Source organism: Colobus angolensis, unplaced genomic scaffold (assembly GCF_000951035.1).
Source record: "Colobus angolensis palliatus isolate OR3802 unplaced genomic scaffold, Cang.pa_1.0 Scaffold197, whole genome shotgun sequence".
Lineage (NCBI taxonomy): Eukaryota > Metazoa > Chordata > Mammalia > Primates > Cercopithecidae > Colobus > Colobus angolensis.
In genome coordinates, this window is record NW_012115121.1 from 128,956 (window position 1) to 155,343 (window position 26,388).

Here is a 26,388-nt window from a genome sequence, read left to right on the forward strand (position 1 = left end):
TAGGAACCAATCAGAGAGGCAGAGTATGCCTGCAGAATTCTCTCAACAGTATTTTGGGGTAATGGCACTGGCGAATCCAGTATCCTGGCTTTTTTTCTTCAGAGCCAAGGAGCACCAACATTTTCATTCTAAATAAACTTTAGGGAAGCTAAAATTCTTGTTGACTTATACTTGCCATGCAAGGTGGAATAAATATGCACCAAGAGTCCAAATGAAACAGAAAACTGGGGAGAGAAGAAGAGTAAGAGAGGCACTTTGCAATTTATTACATTGGTAATTTGCCTTACCTGCCTTTTTAAAAGAAAGAGCTTTGGCTCGAATGAAGAAAGAGGAATATAAGAATGAAGATTAAGTGGGAAGGAGGCAAAACCTTGACAGGTGACAATGACTTGAAAATAATAGATAAATAAAAACAAACAAACACCCACAAACATGGTCATAGCTAGGAGGGAGGAAAATGAAAGGCTATGTACTAATTCACAGATATTGACAAAAGAAAAAATGGTGAGTCCATAAACGCTCTGACCCTTGTTGTAGATGTGAAGCGTTCCACTTCCAAAACTTGTGCTTTTATTGGACAGCCAGAGAGATACGTCTGTATATTAGGCTCCTTAAATCCTTGAGTGTTATAAACAGCAGAGAAAGGGATATACACTAAAAAATAAGTAAATAAAGTTAATGCAATACATGATTAGCATAACTTGTCTTTTACAGGCATTCTTTTAAGAATCATTTGTTAAAACAAGAAAGCCTCTTACAAAATGATCTGAGTCCAGTGTTAACATCTGCAAGGAAAAATCAATCATTTGCTGGTTACTTCAAATTTGTGCTCTTGCAAGCAACCCTGACAAACTCTTTTCTTCCCCGCTCAGATCATCCGTCTTTACCTTCCTGTATCTTGGGATCGCTGGGAGACACGTCGTATTCTACCTCCTCTCCCTCAAAGTGGAGTTCCCGCGTGTCCAGATTTTCTATGATATTACTCATGTCAGCAGCAATTTTCTGCAGTGCAGAGGTATTTACCCGTGACTCGGTTTTCAGTGACATGTTAACTTAGGACAGAGTAAAAGCAAAGGGGCTAGGAAAGAAGAAAAGGGTTACAAAGACTTAGCATTTTGATAACATAAAATGCTATTCCACAATTTGAATCCAGACTTAGATACAGCATATGGAAACAATTCAGCCTGCTCTGTGTGAGATTCAGTTATCCAAAACAACCTTTTAGTTGTCGTTCCTGTTTAACATTTAAAGGATTCTTAACTTGTAAATTAAAACGGAGTACTCAATTGTAAAAAAGAAAAAAAAAAAAAAAAAGAACCACCACATTGAATGCCAGCATTTCTCTCATCCGACTTTACTAACTTAGATAAGTAATTCAAGGGAGATTGGTTTGGGAAAGCTTATTCAGAGAAAGAAATAGATTATTTGCTGTAATAAATACAGCTGAAGAAAGAATATAATGTAAAATAAGCAACTCTAAATATCTCCTAAAGAAAATTTAGAGTATTTCACATATTGAAATATACAGATTTAGAAATATTTTTATGATAGCATAATCCTTCTACATTTTCGCTGTAGGTGATATCACAAGCAAAGTGTATATTACCTTTCAAGACATGAGAATTTGGCCACGACTTTACATGAGGTATAATGACGTATGTGTCTCGAAAGGAAATTGATTAACATACCTATTCCAAAAGACATCTGAGGTGCTAGAATTATACTTCCCTCCTTTTTTTATTTCTTTAAAGAAAACTAGTTCTATTTCATTCCGATATTTAATAACACAAGTCGTTGCCCATCAGTACCCAGGGCAGAAGAGTTCACATGGATATTATTTTTCATGTGAAATATTGAGATTCAAGCTTTGCACACTGTCATCAGAGTTGGATGAAATGTCTGTTTTGCCTGATATAGAAATAATCTCTCTGTTAAAACCAGGCCCTAAAACGGAAGGACGCTCATACCAGTAATTCTTCAGCACATGTTCATTTATAACTGCAAATCACAATGGGTATCCACCACATGTGAGATGAGATGAATGAAAATGTGAAGGTGAATAAGGCAGGCCCCTGTGATTAAGGAACACCTGATATGGGTGAGGGAAATGAGGCATATAACCCAAAGTTCACCCCTGGCCTCCTCCAAGGTCTTGGGCTTCTTGAGAATGAAATTTGCCCAGGGAAGACACTTATCTGGGTCTGTCCTGCAAGTGCTACCAAAAAGCTAAGTGGCTATATGGGAATGCTAAGAAAGTCTCAGGAAAACTTATACAGCCCTTATTATAACTCAATGAGTCTCTAAAACCTATACTGTTATGTCTGGGAGAAAGAGACTGTATTTGGAAATTCAAAAATGGGAGTGAAGGAGGGAGGTTCTGGTTTGGCCAGATATATAAAATTAATATATCTAAGTTCCCTGGAACTATGTAATCAATCATGTTTCTTTCTGTATGTTGGCTGTAAGAAAGCTTGGAGCCAAATTTGTGGCCTACTATAGCAAAGTATAGGACTATCTCTTACCTTCAATGTTCCCTCCCACTTCTAATTTATATTATAATAGTTAATAGTTACTAATTGTTTAGAATGCACCTCGCTGGTTATAATTGTTTACATACATTGTCTCATTTGTCATTAATAATAAATCTATGAGGGTTTGTTATTTCTATTTTGAGCATGACAGGAGTTTGTCATCCCCTCTTTATAGATAAGGAAACTGAGGCAAAGAAAGACTAAGTAACTTGACCAATATTTTAAACAATCTGTCCAAGGTCACACAGCTAGTAAGTGGTGAAGAAGGGACTGGAATTCGGGTTTCTCTAACCCAAAAGCCAATATTCTCAATCACAATCTTTACCTTGCTATCTATTCTTTGTAGATATGTAAGCCCTTGGAATAGATGGAACAGTTAATATAAATAAGTACCCTGGGGCAAGTCCATTTAAGAGCAAACCCTAATAGGAAGAATTGGAAATAAATTCCTGCAACTCGGTTACCACAAGACGAAGCCATTTACATTCCTAGGGCCTTTGTTTCCTCTCTATAAATTGAAGAGGTTGAGCCATTTCATCTCTAGAGTTCTTTTAACACGAAAACCCTAACTGTAGATAAAAGATGCCATAAAAGTGTTCAGCCTCCCTTATAATTTAATTACTTTAACCCTTTCCCTATCCCAAGAAATTAATCAGAGTAGTTTTGCATTTGAATAAGAGAAGCAGGTAGCAAAATGTTTTCTAACCTAGATAATTTAATTAAGATCTATTCAGCCTCCATTGAGGAGTGTTGCCTTTGGTCAAAAATCAAAATATGTATGTCCTTTCCTCTTCATTCAACAAACACTTAACAATGTGTCAGATTTTATTCTATTCAAAATACAAGGTAATAAAAAATTTAGAGGAAAAGAGACAAGGAAAAACAGATAAGAAATTACACCATATCATTGTGGCTTGTTAATTTTTAAAGACTTCAGATATTTTTTATTGATTAAACAGACTTATTAACTTTGTCAACTTTCTTAACATAGTGAAGACAAAGGTTACTCCAAATAACCTTCCTTTTGAACTACGTGCTGATCCTAAAAATACCTGTGAATTTTAAGAAATACAAAGACTACAGTAATCTATACAGTGTTACAGAGCCAACGCATCAAGCTAAAATAAATATCCAACTTCAGATAGAGAAAAAAGAAGCATATTCACTTATGAAAAACTTGAAGAGTGAGACATGAAACAAAGAAAACATCTTATCATTTATCAAGTGTTTATTACATGCTAAGCACAATTGTAGTACAGTTATGTTATTTAATACTCACAATGACCCCACATGGTAGATACGATTATTCTGAGGGATTTAGTTAAGCAATCGTCCAAGGTCACTCAACTTGTGTCAGTGTTGAGTTTATAAAGCAGATTTTGTCTGGCTCTAAAATCTTATGGAGTTGGTTACAGAGGCCCATAATTATTACTTTTATTTTATGGGCTTGAATGTCTATAAATTTAAATTAATCTTTTATATGAAGTTTAAGTCCTGTGACAAGAGATGTCCTCTACTTTAGTCACCATACCTTGGAAGGGATCATACTCATCCCACAGTCACTTCAATTATGAAAACAACATGTCTCAACAGCTTCCCGAGTTCCTTCTTAGCCTTTTACTTTTATGGTTTATAATATTTTATAAGACCATGTGGCAATGGACCCAAAGCATTTGCAGCTTTGTTCATGCTTTTGTCAAGACTTTACTATTTAATAATAGACAATGAATCATTTGTCCATCTTTACCTTTACTTGTGTCCATGGGCATTGTGTGCTGACTTTTCATCCAACCATTGTATTGCTGGTTTCATTCTTGAATATCAAGCTGTAAAACCATCTATGCTCCTATGTTGTCAAATCTTCATGTATCAGTCAATGTTTTCTTTCATCTAAAATAATCTATAATAGGGGGTGAGCAGCTGCCACAGGCACAGCCTATATTAGTCAGCAAAGGGATAAGGGCTTCAGTGTTTACACTTGAGATAATGTAATTGATTTTGTTACCTCCTTATAAAATTATACTGCAAGATCATTATCTCTTTCAGTACCAAGAAGAGATGGTGCCCATGGAGAGATAAGAGCAGCTGTGTTTTATTTCTGTTTGCATTTGTATCTGGAAAGTAAATAAGGGTTTTTTTTTTTTCTCTCATTTTCAATTATAGAACTGAAAATCTTTGCAGGGAAGATTTAATGATCTCCAGTTATTCAGTGATGAAATCAGAGAATTTTCTATTCTCAACTTTCAACAAGATTGGGAAGTAGAACATCAAAGAGAAGCAGACACTTTCCTTTTCAGATAACAAATAGATAAACACTGCCTTAGCCAAAATACAATAATAGCAACTATAATTATTGATATTAACATAAATATGAACATCAGCCAATATTTGCTAAATTTGTACTACATGCCAGGTACTGTACGAAGAGATTAATATCATGATCTCATTTAATCTTCACAATAACTTTAGGAGCTGGGTCCCATTGTTACCAGCATTTTTAATGAGTAGCTTAGAGAAGGTAGGAAACTTGGCAGGGCCACACGGCTGGGAAGTGATGAAGCTGGTGATCAACTTTGATTGATCTGACTTCAAAGCCCAGCTACTTACCAATCCAGAGGTGGGACTGCGGGTGGAAGGAAACATGAGCACTGGGAGGCTTTTACACTTTGCTTCATATACTCTTAAAATAAAACTGTTTTTTTTTTTAAGTCAAGCTCTTGCTCTCTTGCCCAGGCTGGAGTACAGTGGTGTGATCATAGCTCAATCCAGCCTTGAATTCCTGAGCTCAAGTGATCCTCCTGCCTCAGCCTCCAGAATAACTAGGACTACAGGCATGTGCTACTATGCATTGCTAAAAAGTAAAACCATTTTTAAAAGAACAACAACCCACATTCACTTCGTGAACATAGTTACAATTTACTTATTGCTTCCTTTCTAACACAATATGCAAAAATTTCCTCATTTTTTTCTAGATGCTATTGTACTTACTGAGAGAAATAAATGCAATGGATTCTTAAGCCAAAAATCATATCATAATGTATGAATGTAAAAAAAAAATCGTGATTAGATAGTTTAAACCCAAACTGAGTTGTGGGGATATCTTGTTTTCCCATTTTTTCACGATGATGAAAATTAAAGGATCCATAATATATAACCTTTGAAAACGCATCATACAGCAACTGTATATATGGAACTGACTTGATGCTCTCTGAGATATAAAAATTATAAATGTGGATTCAAGTACTAAACTCAATCTCTAGTAATATAATATGACTTGGATAAATATCTTTTGAGTTTAGCTGACTTTCAATAAAGTAAATGATATTAACACATTTTACACTCCAGACTACATGTTTTGAGAAAATACATTTTAAATATCCTCTGATGTTTAATTGGATCTTTGACTTTTTATAAAAAGGAGCATGACTTCCACAAATATTAATGGAAGGTGATTATGTACCTTGGACAGAAAATGAAATGTCAATGGTATAAGGGAAAGATCAAATGACCTAGGATTGTTCTACCCTTACTATGAGTGTAACCTGGGCAACTACCAGTCCCAGGGTCGCAGTGTCCCTCTATGAAATGTTCCACTCATGCTTCCTCCCTTGGGAAGCTGTGAGGAGTAAATGTGGTCATGGATACTCATCTACAGGCAAAAATCATCTTGGTCGCTAGTGTCATCTTTAATTCTATTAAAAGGGGACCCCTGAAAAAATAATCTTAACAGAGTTTATCCTGCTTTTCATCTCTTGTTTAGCTGCCAAAACTAATGTACCATCTTGCAACTGTCTTTCTGGCTGGGCTACTCTAAGAATGGGTCTCTCCCATTCAACCAGTCCTGAAATTTCTGGACTATACTACCCTAAGTATAAGAGAAACCGGTAAGCCTTCCTCTGCAAAAACAATCATGGAAGGCATTAGCCAGTCAGACCCAGCTAATGCCCTTCCTTTTCCTTGCATGTCTTCCTGGCCTCATCCAGCCTGCTGTCCCTGGCTGGTTATGCAATCCTTCCTTGGCATCCCCATAGTGCTCGCCACTTTTCTCACGATTGTGGCTCCTGCTCCCTTTGAGGTCCAGCACCCTTCACAACTTTGATGAAATCTATGAACCCACAATCCCAGAAATATATGAGCATGGGCTCACATGCAGCATTTTGCATATATTTTCATAGGTTCATGGTTGTACCCTCAAGACCTTTAGGTGAAGAAGCATGTCCACTGAGCTGCAATCATGTGCTGATGCACTGACACACCTGTCTTCCCACTAGACAGGGACACTGCTGGGGGAAGAGGGTTAGAGTCATGGGCATTCACCACAGACACCCAGCCGAGCACCTGCTCAACACGTTTGTTGATTAAGTGACATAATCAGTGAGCTGTCCATAGAGAAAGCTGTCAGCTCCAGGTTATTCAGTGAATGACACAAAGAGATATTATTTCCCTTACATACCGCAGACACACTCAGATGTAGAAGCCTTCTGGTTGAAAAGCCCCTGAGAGGCGTATAACATGTAAGAAACAGATTGGCTGCCAAAGCAATCACAGCTAACACAGCAAACTGCTAGTGAAGCTTCCTGTGTGCCAGGCTTTTGCTGTGGCTTTTCATGCATCATGTCAAATGATCCTCACAGCAACTTCATGAGGAGTACTGTCATCATTCCCACTTTGCAGACAGTGAGATAGTGTGACAGAGGTGAAGAGTCAGAAAGTCAGTAAGTCACATCTCAGCCTGGCTCTGGCTGACCCAAAAGCCATGTGCCTGCTCCTCTTCTGCCTTCCACCTGCGCCTGTGCCAAGAAAAGGAAATGCCAAGATGCGGAATCACCCAGCCACCTCTCCTGCCCATAACCTGTGAGTCCAGTTTGCTATTACGTCTGTGGTTCTAAGAGTCAGAAGTTTGATTCCCAAACACAGCCCTTCCACTGAGCTCCACATCCAGTCTGATCTCAGGGAGCCCAGAGCCCCGCAATCTTCCACTTACTTATCCTTCTCTCCTGGCTTTATATCAAACCCTCCACTTGGCCTACCACTGAAGCCACTTTTATCCCTGAGATGTCCAGACTGGTGCTAAATACTTTGGACTCACTGTGCTCACAGAATAAGAGTTGAATTCGTGTTCTCTTTTTTCCCCTAGCTAAAAACAAACAAACAAACAAAAACACATCTATAATGACATAAAGCAAAATGGTTACATAGCTCTTACAATTTCCATAATTTCTGCCATTAGCTAATCTCAACTAGTAAGTATGTTATTAGGATACTTCTAATAATGATCTCTCCCAGCCATTTTTAATAATAACCCAAGAAAACCAAGGCAGCTTTATGCCATGGAGGCACAAAGAAATCCCGTAAGACATCATGGTTTCCCGAAGGGACAACCTTCCAGACAGCTGTTTCGCTATCCAATAGTGAATTCGGATATAAGTCACATGTTTTGGGGCATGAAAATCATTCTTGATTCTCATGACTTTTCGTAAGTCCTTTGACCTCTTTGGATGACCTTTTAAAAACATCCATGGCATTTGTTCTCTGGCATGAGCTTTCTGAGTAATTTCCTTTAATATGTCCTAGAGTTACATATTTTCCTTTTTGCAGTGGCATCAGCTTCTAGTTCATCTCAGTCATATCTTTGAATTCAAACTTTGCTTCCAGAGTCAAATACAGATGTTAAAGGAAATTGACATCTATTCAAATGCTGAAGGAAATTGACATCTATTTCAAATGTTGATGGTTAAGAAAATATGATGTGGGCCGGGCGCGGTGGCTCAAGCCTGTAATCCCAGCACTTTGGGAGGCCGAGACGGGCGGATCACGAGGTCAGGAGATCGAGACCATCCTGGCTAACACGGTGAAACCCCGTCTCTACTAAAAAATACAAAAATCTAGCCGGGCGAGGTGGCGGGCGCCTGTAGTCCCAGCTACTCCGGAGGCTGAGGCAGGAGAATGGCGTAAACCCGGGAGGCGGAGCTTGCAGTGAGCTGAGATCTGGCCACTGCACTCCAGTCCCAGGGACAGAGCGAGACTCCATCTCAAAAAAAAAAAAAAAAAAGAAAAGAAAATACGATGTGTCATTTCTTGAGTGCCTGCACTGGAAAGGCATGTTACGTGTATTACTTCCGGTCCTCACAACAATCTCACTGGGGTCATGGGAGCTTACTGAGGCTGCACAGTTGTGAGTGGTGGGACTGGTTCTGGTATGTAGGCCACTAGATGGGCTGGGTCCCAGCTGCCTTCCTGGCCTCTGCTCAGTAAAGATCCCCAGTCATGACTGCTCTCACTTCTTCTCCTAATGCCACCAACCATCTCAACCTCCTTCTGGGCGAGGGCAGGGCTTTGGCACAGCCTCCATGGCATGCAGTACAGCACGCAGCTCCACTGACCTCCGACCAGACCCTCAGAGGCACTGCCTCATCCAGATGCTTTTGGATTCAGTTAAAGTGCTGCACCGGGGACATGTTCTCTTGCTTCCTCAGGAGTTGTGTGTCAAGGGTGTAAGAGGAGTACAGGAAACCAAGTCTCACAGCCTGTGATACTAGGGCAGGTTAAGTTGCTGGCAGATGCATGCCTCTCCCCTCTCCTTCTGGCCTTGGCTGTGCTGAGCACACTGATACAAAACAGTCAATCTGGAAGATGTTCTATGTGATGGAGTGACTGGCTGCTTTTCCTGGGAAGCTATGGCCAGCCAGGAAATGACTGCTTTGCCTTCTTCCCTGCCTCTCTTCTCTTCCCCCTCTTTTTTTTTTCTCCTCTAGAGTTATAACTACTCCCATTCAACCCTACGATGCAACCTCAGAGGCTCCATACAGGAAACTTGAGCTAGGATAGTGTTAGAACCAGGATTCCAAAGCCCATGTTTTGTTTGTTTGTTCATTTTTTTTTTTTTTTTCTGAAACATCCTGGCTCCTGCAGAAATTCATTTGTGCTGAATTTAACAGTAATTTTTAAAAAGCAAACTTGCATAATGTTTACTATGTGCCAGGCAGTGATCCAGGTGGTTTGCATGCATTAACTCAATCTGTCCTTACAATAGACCTAAGAAGTAGCTGCTATTCTTAGCCCCTTTTCATAGGCAAGGAAACTGAAGGCACAGAGAGATAAGTGACTTGCTCAAGGCCACACAACTATCTGATCTACTTTGCTATTATTTCTGCCTTGATTAACTTGGGCAAAGTCACTTTAGTTGGTGCTCAGTTTCCTCACCTAAAAACTGAAAATTAAAATATCTGTTTTACATGAATATGAAGTCGTCTGTGTTTAGGACTTTGCAATAGATACATTATAATTTTAAAAACTCCTCTCTCAACATTACTAAATGTCAGAAAAACAACATATTCTAAGTGACATCACCCAGAAGATAAAAACCTAGCCCAAATGCCAAGGACATTTAGATGAGGATTCTGAGCCAACATCTAAGAAGATTTATTCCTGCCCCTGTAAGTGACAAGGCACATTATAAAGATTTGTATTCGAAGAGAAAATATGGGAGGATCACTCCTAACTTCAAAGCCTGTTAATACGTTTATTACGTGTAAGTCAGAGACTTTGTACAATCACTGGATTGACTTAAGTCAAAGGGAAAATTCTTCTTTATAAAAGAAAGGTAGTTAATATTGCTAAAAACTGTGGTCAGATTTCTAAAATTAACATCCTTGGATGTTAAATGAATACTCAGTTTCTTTATGGCCAAGAATAGAATATTCATGCTTTCCTTTCTTTCACTTCTCTTCAAAGCAACAGGCAAACAACCTCTGTTAGTGTGAGTTTTGGCAGTACAGAGAGTGTTTTCAATGATATCCTATGAATTTCACCTATGAGAAGAATGGATCTGGCAAACACACATCGTAATCTCCTCCAAAAATTCTCCAGTGCTGATTAGCTTTTGAATTCTGTCACAACTGCTAGTTGACATAGCACAATTTCAATTTTTTGGCCATCTATATAATTGCTAAAAATGTTCGTTGAGGCAGTACTGTACCACAGTACATTTGTGATTCTGAGTGAAGTAACTTGAAATATGACTCTCCTTATGGTGAAACAAGTTATTTATGTCTTTCTGTGCCTCAGCTTCCTAATGTGTAAAATGGAAGTAATATTGCATGATTTAGAGCTTGGACTATACTAGATGCTAAAATAAAGTTAGTTGTTCTTATGTCCCTAGTTATTCTAAGAGCTATCAGTAAGACCCCTGCCCAAAGTTCATATACTTCCACCTGAATCATGTCCCTCCTAAGCACAGGAACTAGCAGCAACAGCTGGATCTGGGAACGGTCTGATGTTGCCTGTTATAGAAAACACTGCTACAAACTTCTGGAAACAAAATGAATCAAGCTCATACATACGCTCCATTTCTACTGAAAACACAGAATTGCTAGGTAAATTGTGATTGTTTTAAGAAAAGATTTATTCCAGGTTAACAGCAGTGGCAGCAGCAACAAAAACAATAATGAAGAAAAAACCTACAGTGTCTAAGAATGAAGAAACTGAAGTCTGATGGGCACACTGGAACTGAAGCTGTAGGGTCCAAAGGGTTCTGGATCTCAGATAAGCGTCTGAGATTACAGTTCTGTTCCCTCACATAAATTTTAGGAGATAAGATCCCAGAACCATGGGAGGCAGTGGCCTGGAAGTGACACTCTTACAAAAAACCCAGAGCTTCAAAGAGCTACACTGCCTATATAAAAGGAACTAAATAACCACACCCAGCATCCTTGGGAAGAAACTACATGGAACTGTGATAACTACAAAATGAAAAACTATATATAAAAATTATCCAAGATCACAATGTCTAGCTTTCAGTAATAGAGGTATTACTTTTATTAGATTTACCATCCCACAGATAACAACTACATATTCTGTAATATATATAAAACTACTATATATATATATACTATATATATATAGTGTGTATGTGTGTGTGTGTGTGTATATATATATATAACTTGCTTGAAAAACGACCAAAATCAAGCAGAAACTGGAAGGAAACCTATATTTGGAAGAAAGAAACAGCACTGTTTTTGTCTAAGGGCTGGTCCCAGACCATGTCAACTTGAGTGACTAAAGCTCAGATAGAAAGTCCATAGATTTCTGGCTTGAAGAACCAAAGAACAAACTTCACAGCTATCACAGCAGCTGAAAAGTGAGGCCAGAAATCCTAGAAAGGAGAGAGCCACAGAGGGGGAGACAACCCCAAATTTTGCATAGGCTGACGCTTGAACTATGTAGGCATGGGATACATTCCAAAGCTACGCAGCTAGTACTAAAATGACTTTAACAGATATTTCTGCTGCTGCCCACCACAGGACAGATGGGGTCTGGAATTTGAGTCCAGGCAAGTTAAATGACTGTAAAACAAAACTAAACTCAACAAAAAATCCAAACTCTGGAAAGAAGTATAAAGGAATCCAGAGTCTCTACAACATGCCAGTCACAATGTCACCTAAAACTATTACACATAAAAGACACAGAAAGATGTGATCTATTGTGAAGAGCAGAGACCCAGCCTGACATGGACATGCTGAAATTAGCTGAGAAGGATTATTTAAAACAACTATTATAATAATGCTCGAAGATGTAAAGGAAAATATGGTTTTAGTGAACGAATAAGTAGAAAATCTCACCAGAGAAAAGAAAAAATTTGCAGGATGGGCTTAACAGCAGAATAGCAATGACAGAAGAAAGGATCAGTGAACCTGAAGACAGAACAATAGAAATTATCCAATTTGAAGGACAGACAGAGGGGGAAAAAATTTTTTTTAAAATGAACAAAGCCTCAATATTTTATGTGATAATATTTTAGAAATCTAACAAGCATATAATTTGAATCCCCGAAAGATAGAGTAAGAGAGAAAATGAGGCAGAAAAAAAAAATGTTTAAAGAAATAATGATTAAAAAATTCATTAAATTTGGTGAAAGAAATAAATTTACAGGTTGACGAAGTTCAGTGAATCCCAAACAGGAATAAATACAAAGAAAATTACACCTAGGTACATTAAAGTCAAGCTACTTTTATGTAAAGAAAAAACTAAATTTTAAAAGCAGCCAGAGAAAAATAACTTGTGTTCAGGAGAACCATACTTATGATGATGAACTTCTCATCAGAAATAAATGGAGGCCATAAGATTGTAACAACATCCTAAAGCTCAATAAATGTGGTATTGAATTAGTAAATAAAGGTTGCTTTTCCTCAAAGGAAATCTACTGATTCAAATTCCTAAGAATTTCTCACAGAACCTGACAATATGATCCTAGAATCTGTAACAGAAAAACTATAATAAGTAGATAAGACTTGCTCTATCAGATAGATCAATAATTATTATAAACCTGAAAAAAATAAAACTGTACATTATTGGCACAGAAATAGATGAACTATACCAAATAGGGATCCCCCCCAAACAAACCTATTCAAATATGAGTTCTTGGCATATGACAAAAGTGGAATGAAAAAAAAATGGAGAAAAATGAACTGTTTAATACATGATGCTGAAACTATTGGCAATTCAGAGAAATATAAAATAAAATTAGTTCTCTACTTCAGAGCTCCAGTAAGAATAGTTTCCATATTATAGTCTCAAATGTGAACAACAAATGTTTTTAGGATTAAAGACCTAAATATGAACTACAAACATGTAAACATTTGAAATAAAATATAGAAGAATGGGCCGGGCGCGGTGGCTCACGCCTGTAATCCCAGCACTTTGGGAAGCCCAGGCGGACGGATCACGAGATCAGGAGATCGCGACTATCCTGGCTAACACGGTGAAACTCCGTCTCTACTAAAAATACAAAAAAATTAGCCGGGCGCGGTGGCGGGCGCCTGTAGTCCCAGCTACTCCTCCGGAGGCTGAGGCAGGAGAATGGCGTGAACCTGGGAGGCGGAGCTTGCAGTGAGCAGAGATCGCGCCACTGCACTCCAGCCTGGCGACAGAGCGAGACTCTGTCTCAAAAAAAGAAAAAAGTAATTTCATATCTATATCACGATATCTAGTAAACTTGAAGATGATGGAACCTACTGCCCAGCAATGCTTCCCATAAGTATGTTCACAAAAATACTCCCCCATGGTATAAGAAGACATATATTCAAATGGGCACTAAAGCACTATTCACTATAAAGAAAATTAGACAACTGAAAATATCTATCTACCACAGAATAGGCAAATGAATGTTTTAAATGGAATGCTATACAGCAGAGAAAATAAGTGCATTAGAACTACATGTATCAGCATGAATAAATGTCAATACAAAGTTTGATGGGAAAAATCTGGCTTACAGTTTTTGTTTAGGATTTAAAAACATAGAACAATCCTGTATGTTGTCTATGGATAAATATATACAGAAGTATGACATAAAAACTAATTGAGGAAATGATACACAATAACTTTAGAAGAATGGTAACATTTAGCAAGAGAGGAGGGAGGAGAACGCCGTTAGCAAGGAGTCCAAAAGGGACTCAGTGCATTTTTATTTCTGTGGTCTCTGTCATACAAACCTGATATTCTTTCTGGCTAAACCAAAGTTATCTATTTACAGCTCTTTCCCTCTTGCTGAGCTGTAAGCTCCTTGAGAACTCAGAATAACAATAAATGAAACTTGTGGCCAGCCTTCCCAGTTGCATCTCCATGGCAAACATTAATCTGTGATCACAGCCTACTTTCTCTGAGCCTGCATACACCTCCAAGTTCTTCGCACCCCACACTTCAGAGGCTTTAACATCTTGCCATCTCTGAAAGAAATCAAATCTGATCTCTCTCATATCTTTAGTATTTGTTGAGAAGAAATGAATTAAATGAGGGAATTGAATTATATAACCGGTGGGAAGTATTTTACTATGTGTGTGTATGTGTCTTAGAAAGAATAGAAATTAATGCAATTCAATTCAATTCAAAACCTGTATGGTGCACATATTTGGTGGCAGACACTGAGTAAGAACTAAGCATACAATTTTTAGACTGAAGAAACCAATGAATAAAAATCCTGATCTGTAATGCCTGGCACACATGATGATCTAGGCATTCATTTGGTCCAACCTCTTCAATGCACTGAGAAGACAGGGGCTCAGAATCATACAGATAAAGGATTGATGAGACTAGAACTCACACCTCTGTTGCACCCTGCTTGCCCATACAGGTCTGTTTCAGGGATGGATTCTTCCTTTATAATGCAGCTTTGAACCACGTCTGAAATGTGTAACAAAGACAACCAGACGGGCAGGATAAACTGCTTTTGTCTGAGCTGCAGCCAGACTCGGCTCAACAGGTGTGGACAGGCTGCCAGCCTCACTGGGAAAGAACTAGTTTGGTCTTTGTTTAACCACTGCTCCTACGCATAGTGCTAAGGAACAGAGATATTCTCGGGACACCTGACTCCTGTGACATTCCCAAGGGTCAGAAGCAAATGGGTTGCATCAATACTAACAAGAAATGGCAACTTAAAAGGCAGGCTGCCAAACTTTGATGAACTGGAAGGAGAGTCAGTGTGCACCAGCCAGACTGATAAGCTACCTTGCTTTCCAGTGCAGCTGTTTTGCAGGGCTTCTTAAGCAGTTTCTCAGGATGACAATAGTTCACTCAATGGATATTTATTGAACACCTACTATGTGCTGAGCACCATGCTAGGCACTGGGAATATAAATAACCTCATGCATTTCACTTTACCATGACAAGGGAGGCTTTAAGGGCAGAATCTCTCAATATCCCTCACCTTATTTGTGATTTTGACTCTTTCCCAGCCCACCAAAACATTGGAAGAAGGCCCCTCCTCTGCCTGTCCTGTCTCCCACTTTTGCTTGTTTCCAACCCTCCTCTCATTATTTCATCAGTCAACTCCCTCATCAACTTCTCCTGATCCTGTGGCTTTCCCCTATTACCACTTAAAACATTCTCAAGTATCTCAATTACACATATGTTCCCTTCTACCGCTTCTCTCTTGCTGTGACTCATAGTCAAGGTTTTTGTGTTAGGTTTCCCTCCTCAGCTGGACTGAACAAAACATGCTCCATGCTCTCCAACCTCAGCCTTCCAATAGGTTGCTCCCTCTGCAGCTTTGCCTTCCTCCAACCCCATCTTTGCCTGATTGATTCCTATCATCCATTGGGACTCATATCAGGTGCCACCTCTTCCAGAAAGCTTCCCCTGACAGCCCAGGCTGGTTTAGGTGCCTTTTTTCTCAGTGTTTCTATAGCATCCAAGTGAGTCCATTGAGTACATTCCTTTCCACTTGGTCTCTGACTCCTCTGGAAGACTGAGTTTTCTGAAGGGAGAGGCTGTCTCTAAATCCTGAGTCACTGGTGTCTATTGGGTTCCCAGTCACTGTTTCTGAATGAATCAAATGAGAATGAATGAATATGAATAAGACTCAGAATTGCTCACAGTTTGGGCAGCACAAAGAACATGTGCATAATGCTTTCTGGATTACAAAGCATTCTGTACACATACATCTTCATTTTCCTAATAATCCTACAGGGGAAACTATTATTTTTAACCTTCTTTTCATTGAAGAAGCAATAACTCAAAGTGATTAAGGTCATACTGTGAAACTGTTGGTCTGAGACTCAGTCCTGAACTCTCAACTTCATGTTCCCTGCTTTTTCCATTTCCTGTAAATTACTGCCTTCATATTCAGATGTATATAATTCTCCATGAACTCTCCTCATCAAAATCTCGTATCTCGAAACCAGTCTTCTCACCTTCTCACCAGTGTCTAACCAAACTACACATTAGAATTGAAGATAAGTCAATTCTGCCTAATTTTAACAAAAGAAGTAGAGCTAGAAAAGGAAATAATACAACCAGAACAATAGAGATAACACTTCCATTTTCCTCCAGTGTGATGGATAAACATAAATACTAGTGATATTACATCTTTCTTCCAAGTGGCAATCCATCTCAAATGTAGGGTTTATGACAAAATGACCAGAGATTTGCCTTGTGACTCACTCCTTATTAAAACCAGGAAATCTCCATCCTATCTGGTGAGACAGCTGTGCAGGCAACTTTTATCCAAGGTCACCCTTGAGACTCAGCTACTACTCTATCTCCGACAAGGTGTTAACTCGCCACCAGCTCCTTCTAGACCTCACACCCCTGTTCATCCAGCTGAGAGCATGCAGTCCATCTCTGACTATTCGCTTGCCCAAAAATCTCTGCTCGTATGTCCTTCTTTTGCAGTCATCTGGAAAAATTCAATCCTGGGCCACACCAACTATCCCTAAGGCTTCTAAACACGGCTGGATAAAAAGCACTCAACTACGCAGACTGGCATTTATGGGGCTTTCCAGCTATGTCTCTCACCCCCTTTTCAAAGTCAACTTCCTAAGAAAGTTGTCTACTTGCTCCTTCTAGTTTATCACTCCTCCTTCTTTAACTTGCTGTCACTGGCCTCCATTTGTACACTCCACCAAACAGCTGTCTCCAAAGTTCATAACCACCTGCATATTCCAGAATCTGAAGGACACTTCCCCATTCTTATCTCACTTAATCTTTCTGTTGCACAACCCTTGACTGCATCCTTCCTGAGGGTCTCTTTCCTCGGCTTCCATGTTCTCACACTCCTCCAGTTTTCCTCCTCTCTCTCTGCCAACTGAGATGGAGTCTTCTTTGATGCTGTTCCTCTTGTGCTCAAAATTTACATGCTAATATTCTTCAGGGTCCTGGGATTATTCCTTCTTACTCTACACATTTCCCAGGGTGATCTCATCCACTCTAATGGATGGTTAAAATACATGCTGATGTTTCCTTTACTCAGGGATACCACTGTTGAGTACATTCCTTTCCTCTTGGCTTCTGTCTCCCCTAAAAAACTGGGAGCTCCCTGAAGAGAGAGGCCAACTCTGTATTGCCCATCACTAGCGTCTACTGGGCTCTCAGTAACTGTTTCCAGCTGCAATCCTTGTCCTGATCTTCAGACCTGTCTATGTAACTGCCTAGGAACTTCCCCACTGGGTGATTCCATAGAGCATCTCAATATGCTCGAAACAGAATTCACCATCTTCTAACGACAAAACACTCCCTCTTTCTATGTTTTCTTCCTGAAAAAATTTGGAAACATCATCTACCCAACTGCATAAACCAGAATTCTGGAACTCATCCTTAGCAATTCTCTTTCCTAACTCTCTATATCCAATCAATTAATAAATCCAGCCAAATTCTAAATATCTCTCCCATCTGACCATATTTTAACTCCATAACCATGACATGTTTGAAGAAGTGAAAAAGGCGCAGTGCACCTGGACATACAGTACAAGGTAAATGATGTTAAGGCATTTACACTTTATCTCTTTACACTCCCTTCCCCCAGAGTGGTCTTGGTGCTGTTGTCCTAGAGCTAAAAAGTCTTCAATAAAAATAAGTTTGGGCTGCCCCAGATATGATTTCGTAGGATAAGTAACTCACTTTTACTTGGTTATTTTTAATTACCCAGCTAAACGATGGTATTTCATCACAAATTTATATTCTGCTAAACAGAAAACCAGCTCTCTTTATAAAGTTGCTACAGGGAACAATGATTTCCAGATGAGTTTCAGCTGTAAAGTAATGCCTTCATGGGACCACCAGAATTCTGTCTGTCACATTTAAGAAACAATGCAATATTTAAGGTAAACAAGCTAAACTGGATGTGTGTCGACAGTGAGGTTTAGGCGGAAGAAAGGATGGAAGGGGTAATGAAGAACATGCCAGGCTTAAGAATGCGTGGGCATAGTTGACAGATTATTGATTCACCATTAAAATGGCATTAATACAAAGGGAATAAAAACAGACGATGTAATCAGGCTGTGTCTTAAGTTAGTAGATGTTAAAAGTCATTGTTACGATACTTACATCTGCCCAAAACTATAAATAGTGGCAAAATTCATTAAAGAAATGTGAATACAGAGGAGTTTAAGCATACACAGTAGAAAGAGAAGGGAATAACGTGCTAGCAAAAATCTGCAAAGACAACTCCGTCAATATACTAAAAACCTTGAATTGTTCACTTTCAGTGGATGAATTTCATGGTTTATAAATTATATCCCAATAAAGATTTTTTTAAAATCCACAATGGCATAGGAATAATAATAACCAGAGTTGTAAAAATCAATCAATGTTCAAAGAAAGGGCAGGGAATTTTCCTTGATCCCACCGCAGAAAAACCAGAGGCAAAAATCATTTTTACATTTCTTATAACAAAAATAGACAAATTGCTTATACCTAAAAAGAAAAGGGGAAAAGACATTGTCAAAACACTTAAAGAAAGCAATCTAACAACGTCTATATTGAATATTACTTTAATTCCGCTGTTTCTTTCTGAAGACTCCCCTCAGTGAGATAATTATGTTTTCACAAACACACAAATCATACTGGGATCTATTATCGTATTTAAAAAACTACCAAAGTATGTGTCACAAAGAAAACTATTGTAAGTTCAGAAAAAGTATGAAAGACTCAATAACTAGAAAAAACAATTAGATAAAGAAAAGAGAAATTCTGGGTCAGTGATCATTTCTTTTTTAAGGCAGGGTTCCAAAAAAATGTACAAAAGACAGACACAAAGCGGGAATACCCAGCTCCTCAAAGGCACACACACATACTCGTGCTGGGCAATTGTTGGAAAAGACACAGGGTGCAAATTTTTTAGTCTCTATTAGAAAAAGAAGTTAGCTCAAGTAAAAACAGAGTCCTTTTGAAATCACTTTCAGGATTTCACTTTCAGAAGATAGATGCCAAAAGTGGAAGGCAAGTATATGCTCAGAATTTGATTCACCAGAATAAACATTGATTATACCTGCCTTTGATACCATTCAGTTCTAGTTGCCCAAGAAAAAGTTTCAGCTGATAAAGAAACGAAACAAAACAAACCAAAACGAAAACCTGCCCTTTAATTTCTGTCCTCAGAGATACCTCAATCAAACACAGGAACTAAATGTAAATCACTTGGTCTTAAAAGTCAGAACATGTTCAATTCACTATGATTCAGTACATGGATTTTACTTAATTAAAGCTGGTCTGAAACCACCTTTGTTTCTGTACAGCTACTCAATGTAAGAAATAGGCAGTGAGCATGTGGACTGAAAGGGCACTGGCCCTGGAGTCAAAAGTTTTAGATCTTACCTCAACTCCGGGGACTCTCCAATAAACCAATTAAATCTCCTCTGAAATTAAAGATCTGGCTTTTAATCTTTCCATCCCTACCTTAACATGCCAGGCATGTGGTAGGTGTTCAATAAATGCTTCCTAGGTTCTTACTACTAATAGTTAACAGTTAGCAAGCACTTATTCAGTATGAACATTATATTACTTAATCATCACAGTAACTCTAAAATGTAAATTTTCATATTATTTGCATGTCTTAACTTCAGAAACTGAGGTTTAGAGAGATTGGTCATGTGCTCACGTGACTCAGCTGGTGGCTAGCAGAAAGATGACCGCAGGGCCCAAGTTCCTAATCAACGTGCACTGCTGCCTATCTGAACTTAACTGGACACTGGCCAAAGTAATCATAGTGATCAACGAACAAATGTTGCTCCTCCATTTAATCTCTGTTTTATTGCTCACCTTTCCCCACCATCTGTCTTTCTGGGATTGTTGACAATTAAAACCTAGAGATCCTTGCTACTGAGAGTGTGGTCCATAGACTAGCCTCCTAGGCATCACCCAGGAGCTTGTTGGAAATGCAGAACCTTGGTCACACTCCGGACACAGAATCTGCATTTTAACAAGACATCCAAGTGAGCCATATGCATATCAGCTTCCGAGACACTGGTTTAGAGTAGCTCCAAAGTAAAACACTTCCTTCATGATAGGAGGAAAGAATGTCCAAGAAGGAAAACATGACAGAAGCGTTGTGCCTAGAGAGAACAAAACCAGCTGGCTATAGCTGTCTGAGGATCTTCCTTCTCCTGGATAGTGGCATATGGGTATTTATAAAGGACCTATGAAGATCCCCAGAGAACTGATGACAGAAGCAATAACTGAGACTATGTGGAGGGTATCTATCATTCTACTCCTCTCTGAAATTTCCAAACCTGTCTTTAGAAGCATGTATCATGTAGCAAATAAAAATACATTAAGTCTTTGGCAAATACTGAATCACTCATCAGGCAGAGTAGAACTGCCCTGTGGACTGATAAAACTCAACATGTGTTTGATATTACCCCCTTCCTTCACAATCCAGCAGTTCCTTCCTGTCGAGGTCACTTTTTCCTTTTAAATATTAATACAATTTTTTTAAGCACATATACAACACTAAAGCCAACAAACAAGCTTAAACTGGATTTAAATGAGTTTTTTTCAGTAAGGTTTATGGTTTTCTTTTTAAGTGGCCTGACTTATTCAGGCAGAAGGTGGCCTGCATTTTTGGTTGAGAGGTGCAGAACGTAGCTGTCCTCTCACAAGAGAGTTCATTTTGCTGAACAACTTCACCTCTAAAAGTCATGCAAATAATGAAAGGAAGATATTTTTGATGATGTCCAGATACTGAAGACACTAATTTTTAGTATTAATTACTGAAGATACTGATTTTGTTTCTTTCATTCAAGAAAGATAATTTTACACTTATTCTTTGACAGAGAAATTCTATAGAAATTTTCTTCTTCTAATTTAATTCCAGAATACATTCTCTCTATGTCCTCATACTAGTAACTTGATGGTTAGCGGGTAAGTAGGTAGCAGTAGAAGAACAGAAAGGGAAATTTGGGGAGCAGAAAAGGGAGAAAAAGAAGAAAAGGGAATCTTCTAGTTTCCTGATAATAGAAAAGCTAGAGAATTCCATTCCTGAAAATTAAAGATATTTTACATGTTTGTGTATGTACGTGGCTTTGTGTTTATACACATACCATTTTGTTTCATGTAGCATAATCAAATCTGTTGCTAATTGTTTAGTTAATATTTACTTATTCAAAGATGTTTTTCAAATCTTGCCCAGTATTCAATCTACATTTTGCTTAGCAATTAGCTTGTCTGGCAACTTGCTGTTTTACTTCTTTTCTTAACAAAAACCCAATACTGATGTTCTAACAGAACAGTCTTACTGTCCCCTTTGGTTATTGTCATTTCTCTTGTTTCCCCAAAGGCAAAAGCTCTGCTATTTTGCTTGCAAACGCAAGACTGGTATTTCATTGTTGTTACAAAAGGGTCAAGATAGAGTTATTGAACCCTAATAACTCCACTTATAAAAGTCATGCAAATAATGAAAGGAGGTTTCAGTAGAAGCCAAGATGTATATTTGACTTTTTTCTTTATTCCCATTTTAAAAATAAATTACATTTATTTTTTTAAATTACATTATTTACAAATCTATACTTCCTAGAACTAAAAGAATGACACAGTATACAGGTAGAAATTCTTTCTTTTATTAAGTTTTTTCCTTTTTGTGATTTAAAATCTAGTAGGTGGGTTCTTTTCCTTAATGCCTTCAATTATACATTCTTCACACTTTCTGCTGTCACTTTCCCTGCCTTCATCTAGTGATAACTAGAATAATTAGAATGAATTTCTTCTTAATTAATCATCTAGGTATTATCTTCTAGAAAGTTTGCAAGACATCTCTCCTTCAACCACTGTGGTTCTATAAAAAGAATTGCTTTTAATTCTCAACACTTTTATTCTGTTACTGTCATAAGACATCCTCTAGTTTCAGAGAATTTCTATAAACTGCCTGAAATAACCCAGGCTTTTCTAGTGACAGAAGAGGAAGGAAGTGAGCATGCTCAAAGTCAGAGGATGAGAGGGAAGCAGAGCAAAGTCTGGGGCAGTGCAGCCCAAGGTGTCTGGCTCCAGGTGGAGTCCAGAGGCCACTACGACCTGGAGACACAAGTTAATTACCAAGGGAGCACCTACCTGGCAGGGTAACTCACCAGCCTGAGTCAGCCTAGGATGGGGGTTTAAGGGGGAGCTGAGGAACTCCAGGAGAGAATCATATGCATGAGTTTTCCACAAGAGACCCAAGCTCCCAGCCCAAATGAGACCAGTAATGGATTGTATTAAAAGCTAGTAACAATTGTGCTGAAGCACTCACTTGCTGGTGGCATTGTTAATGGAGACAGCATTCTCAGGAAAATGTAGTAGGATATTTGAAGAGCAACAAAAGCATTTATACTTTTTGATCTGGTAATCACACTGTAAAAAAATGGGGAAAGGGACATACTCAAAGTTGTTCCTTGCTAAAAAAAAGAGACAAAATTTAATAAGATAAATGTATACATCCTCATTGAAGTTTAAACACACACATACATGTATAGGCTGGCAGTTGCCTGGACTAGCAGCTATTCTTGTAAGAAAGCCCTGGGAATTTTGGATCAGCCAACTTCACGGCAGGGCTATTTGGGAGGGAGCAGAGCAAGTGGTAGGAACACACTCTATAGTCAGGCAAAGCAGGGTCTGGATCCCTCCTTCTACAGACCATGGCAAGTTACTAACTTTCTAATACATCAAGCCATCTAACAGTTAAAAGGCCTTTGAAAATGCAGAGCTTCCTAAAAAAGGAGATGCTCCATCAGTCCCTGAGTTCCCCGGAGCCGGCACTCCCCAGAAGAGCCTCCTTCTTGGTCTCAGAAAACGTACCCTGGCATCTACCTCAACTTCAGAATTCCACACCTGACTCTTCCTCCTTCAGACCTAGGCCAGACCTCCACCAGAGCAAAACCAGTAAAAAGCAAGGGGAAGAAGATGGTTTTACTGGGGTGTCTGGTGCTGTTACTATGCATAAGGGTGGCAGACTCAAGTTGGATGGAGAAACCTGGCAAATTCAAACTCAGGCATCAAGAAGCAGTGTTTCCTAGGATTTACAGAGTGAGAAAGTATTAAGTCTGGTGCTCAGAGCAGGCACGTGGTAAGTCCTGAGACTCCCAGATAAAATGACCAGCACCTGGGCTCATTCTGTGTAGAATGTTCCAGTTGGGCCCATAATTAATCCCTTTAAGATCCCAGTTTTTATGAATCACAACAAACCCTTGCTGAGACCCACTTTCTTTCCTTTAGATGCAGGCCAGCCTCTTTGTTTCCCCAGTTAACACACTTTTTCTTAAATTAACCCTGTATCCACACATTCAGAAAAAATCTCTATATATACTCCATGAAAACTGCAAAGGTCTCAGATTAATACAGAAACATAACTTTGGACTGTATCTTCTTACCAGCATTCATTTGAACACTGGTATTAAGTTTACTGTGAACTTTGTCATTCAACCATATATAAAATGTCACAATCATTTTATTTACATTTCTCTGAGCAAAGGTGGTGGGTATCAACCTTGTCCAACAGACAAGCACCTTACTCACATCAGGATATTAGTGGACACTTTTACCAAGTGAAATTGAATGGTGCAGTAACCAAGTGAAAGGGCTTCACAGTCTTATTCCCCAGATGGTGCTACTTTTGGTCCAGGAGAAGCCATAGGCTTTTTGGTTATCTTCTTCTGTCCTAAGTTAATCAAGGTTTGTCTACACATTTTATATCCAAAAACATTTCTTATAGTGCAACCTCTCTAAAACCAGATATAGTTAGGTATCCACATGAAGTAAGATGAAGTTCCCTCTTCCACTGTATTGAGAAGCTACTAAGTGTCAGGGGCTGGGATGGGGTTTAGGAACACAAAGATAAACAGAGCTCTCCCTCAGTGGGGAGGACACAGCAAATTCTCTAGAGTGTGAACAGAAGTGTAGCGGGGACCCAGAGGAGGAGCTGCTCAACATCTGGGCGTTGGGGAAGGTTGCCACTGGTAAACCACCCTGGACAGGAACCTTGAAGACCACTTATGAGCTCATGTGAGTGGAAAGCCCATTCCAGGAAAGAGAAAGGGATATGGTGGGTTGGACTGTGTAATCTAAGGAACAATATATGTATCTCTGGATGTCTGAGCAAGAAAGTGAGGTAAGTGAGGGTCATGACCATTATTTTCAGATATCTGAAGAACTAGCTGATTAGGCATTTGATTCTCCAAGATATTACAAGACTTGGGAGGGTGAGGGGGCAGCTACAAGAGTGTAAATTTCAGTTAAACATGTGTGAGAACATTCTGTAAAACGGAACTATTAACAAGAAAACTGGTTGCCTTAAGTAAGCAATTTTACAACCTGATAACATAGTTTTGGAGTCATTTTGGATTCTAACTTAGCTCATAGTAAGTGCTTATGATATGTATAAATAGTAGCTATTCATACTGTGAGATGGTGAACTCATTCTCACACTCTGAGTTCCAGCACCATACCACACCAAATTGCCATCTATGGTAAAGTCTCATACACCAGCGTGAGTGTGATGCCTTCACACTCCTAATTGTGTTAGTACTCCTGGGCTCAAGTGATCCTCTTGCCTAGGCTCTCAAAGTGCTGAGATCATAGGCATGAGCCACTGCGCCCGGTCTACAGTTTATTTTCAATGACACATAATAATCACTAATATTCATTTAACACTTATAATGTATCAGGCATTATGATAAGCTTTTTATATGCATTATTTCATTTAATTCTTACAGGAACCCTCTAAGGTAAGTACAGTTATTATCCCCATTTTATAGGTAAGGAAGTTGAGTCTTAGAGAAGTCAAGTAATTTGCACAAGGTCACAACTAATAAGCAATCGTCTAACCCAGTAATTTTGCAACATGGCCTACAACAGACTTACACTAATGAGTATGTACTTTTCTTTTCTTTACTTTTCTTTTCTTTTTTTTATTGAGACTGAGTCTCGCTCTGTCGCCCAGGCTGGAGTGCAGTGGCGCGATCTTGGCTCACTGCAAGCTCCACCTCCCGGGTTCATGCCATTCTCCTGCCTCAGCCTCCCCAGTAGCTGGGACTACAGGTGCCTGCCACCATGCCCGGAAAATTTTTTGTATTTTTAGTAGAGACGGGGTTTCACTGTGTTAGCCAGGATGGTCTCGATCTCCTGACCTCATGATCTGCCCACCTCGGCCTCCCAAAGTGCTGGGATTACAGGTGTGAGCCACCACACCCGGGCACTTTTCTTTAACTTTGAAAAGTTAAAGAGTTAGACACTCCAGAGGCCAAACACAAGTCATTTAATCTAATAAAATAGTTGACAGCACTGACAGAGTTCATTTGGTCTTAATCTCACACTCAGGACACTGTTGGGAAGATGGGGCCTGCAGAGTAACCAGGTCATGTTTGTCTACATCATCTTTGAAAATCAAATCAAAATTTTAAGGATTCTCAAATATTGTATGATTCCATTCATAATGAGATGTTCAAAATGGGCAAATCAAGAAAGAAAGAAAGAGAAAGAAAGAAAGAAAGAAAGAAAGAAAGAAAGAAAGAAAGAAAGAAAGAAAGAAAGAAAGAAAAACTGCCTAGAGCTAGGGGAGGAAAAGAGGGAGGTAGAGAGGATGGATACAAAGTTTCCTTTTGGAGTGATGAAAATGTTCAAAAAATGAACTATAGTTATGGTCCCATAACTCTGTAGATATTAGAAAAACCAATGAATTGTATACTTTAAAGGGCTTAACTTTATGATCTGTAAATTACACAATATCAATAAAGCTGTTAAAAAACGATTTCCAGAGCTCAGTATCAAGTGTTCTCTAGTCACTCCATGTGGCTGCTGTCTTCCAGAACAAACATAGAAACCAGATGTGTGTAAAGTAAGCTTGTACCCAAGAACAAAATGTTCCAACAACAATGATGAGAGTAATGAGCATGCTAGTGAAGTTGGTAGGTCTTCCTAGGAAGCAGTTACCAGCCTACCGCCTCTTTTTCGAACATCATTAGGTAAGTTCTGAATGGTGTTAGTTTTCAGTTTTTACCAACCTAGGAGAAATGGAAATAAAATTTCATTCATCACTACTAAAGTGCGTGAAAACGAGCAGAATATTATAAAGAGCAGCAGAGGGGGAATCAAAGGACCCCAAAAGCCTCCATTCGAATCTATT

At 38.9% G+C, this 26,388-nt stretch overlaps 1 protein-coding gene across 1 annotated transcript in view; it reads right to left on the reverse strand.

Annotated features, from left to right (window-relative positions):
- Positions 1-26,388, reverse strand: part of PLD1 (phospholipase D1, phosphatidylcholine-specific) — a 159,075-nt gene that overhangs the window by 126,936 nt on the left and 5,751 nt on the right. Inside the window, exons 2-3 of the mRNA XM_011940988.1 lie at positions 888-1,078; positions 527-654 (exon numbers count right to left, since the gene is read on the reverse strand). Of these exons, the coding sequence (XP_011796378.1) occupies positions 527-654; positions 888-1,047 (288 nt within the window). The 5' untranslated portion in view covers positions 1,048-1,078. The remainder of the gene's footprint in view (positions 1-526; positions 655-887; positions 1,079-26,388) is intronic.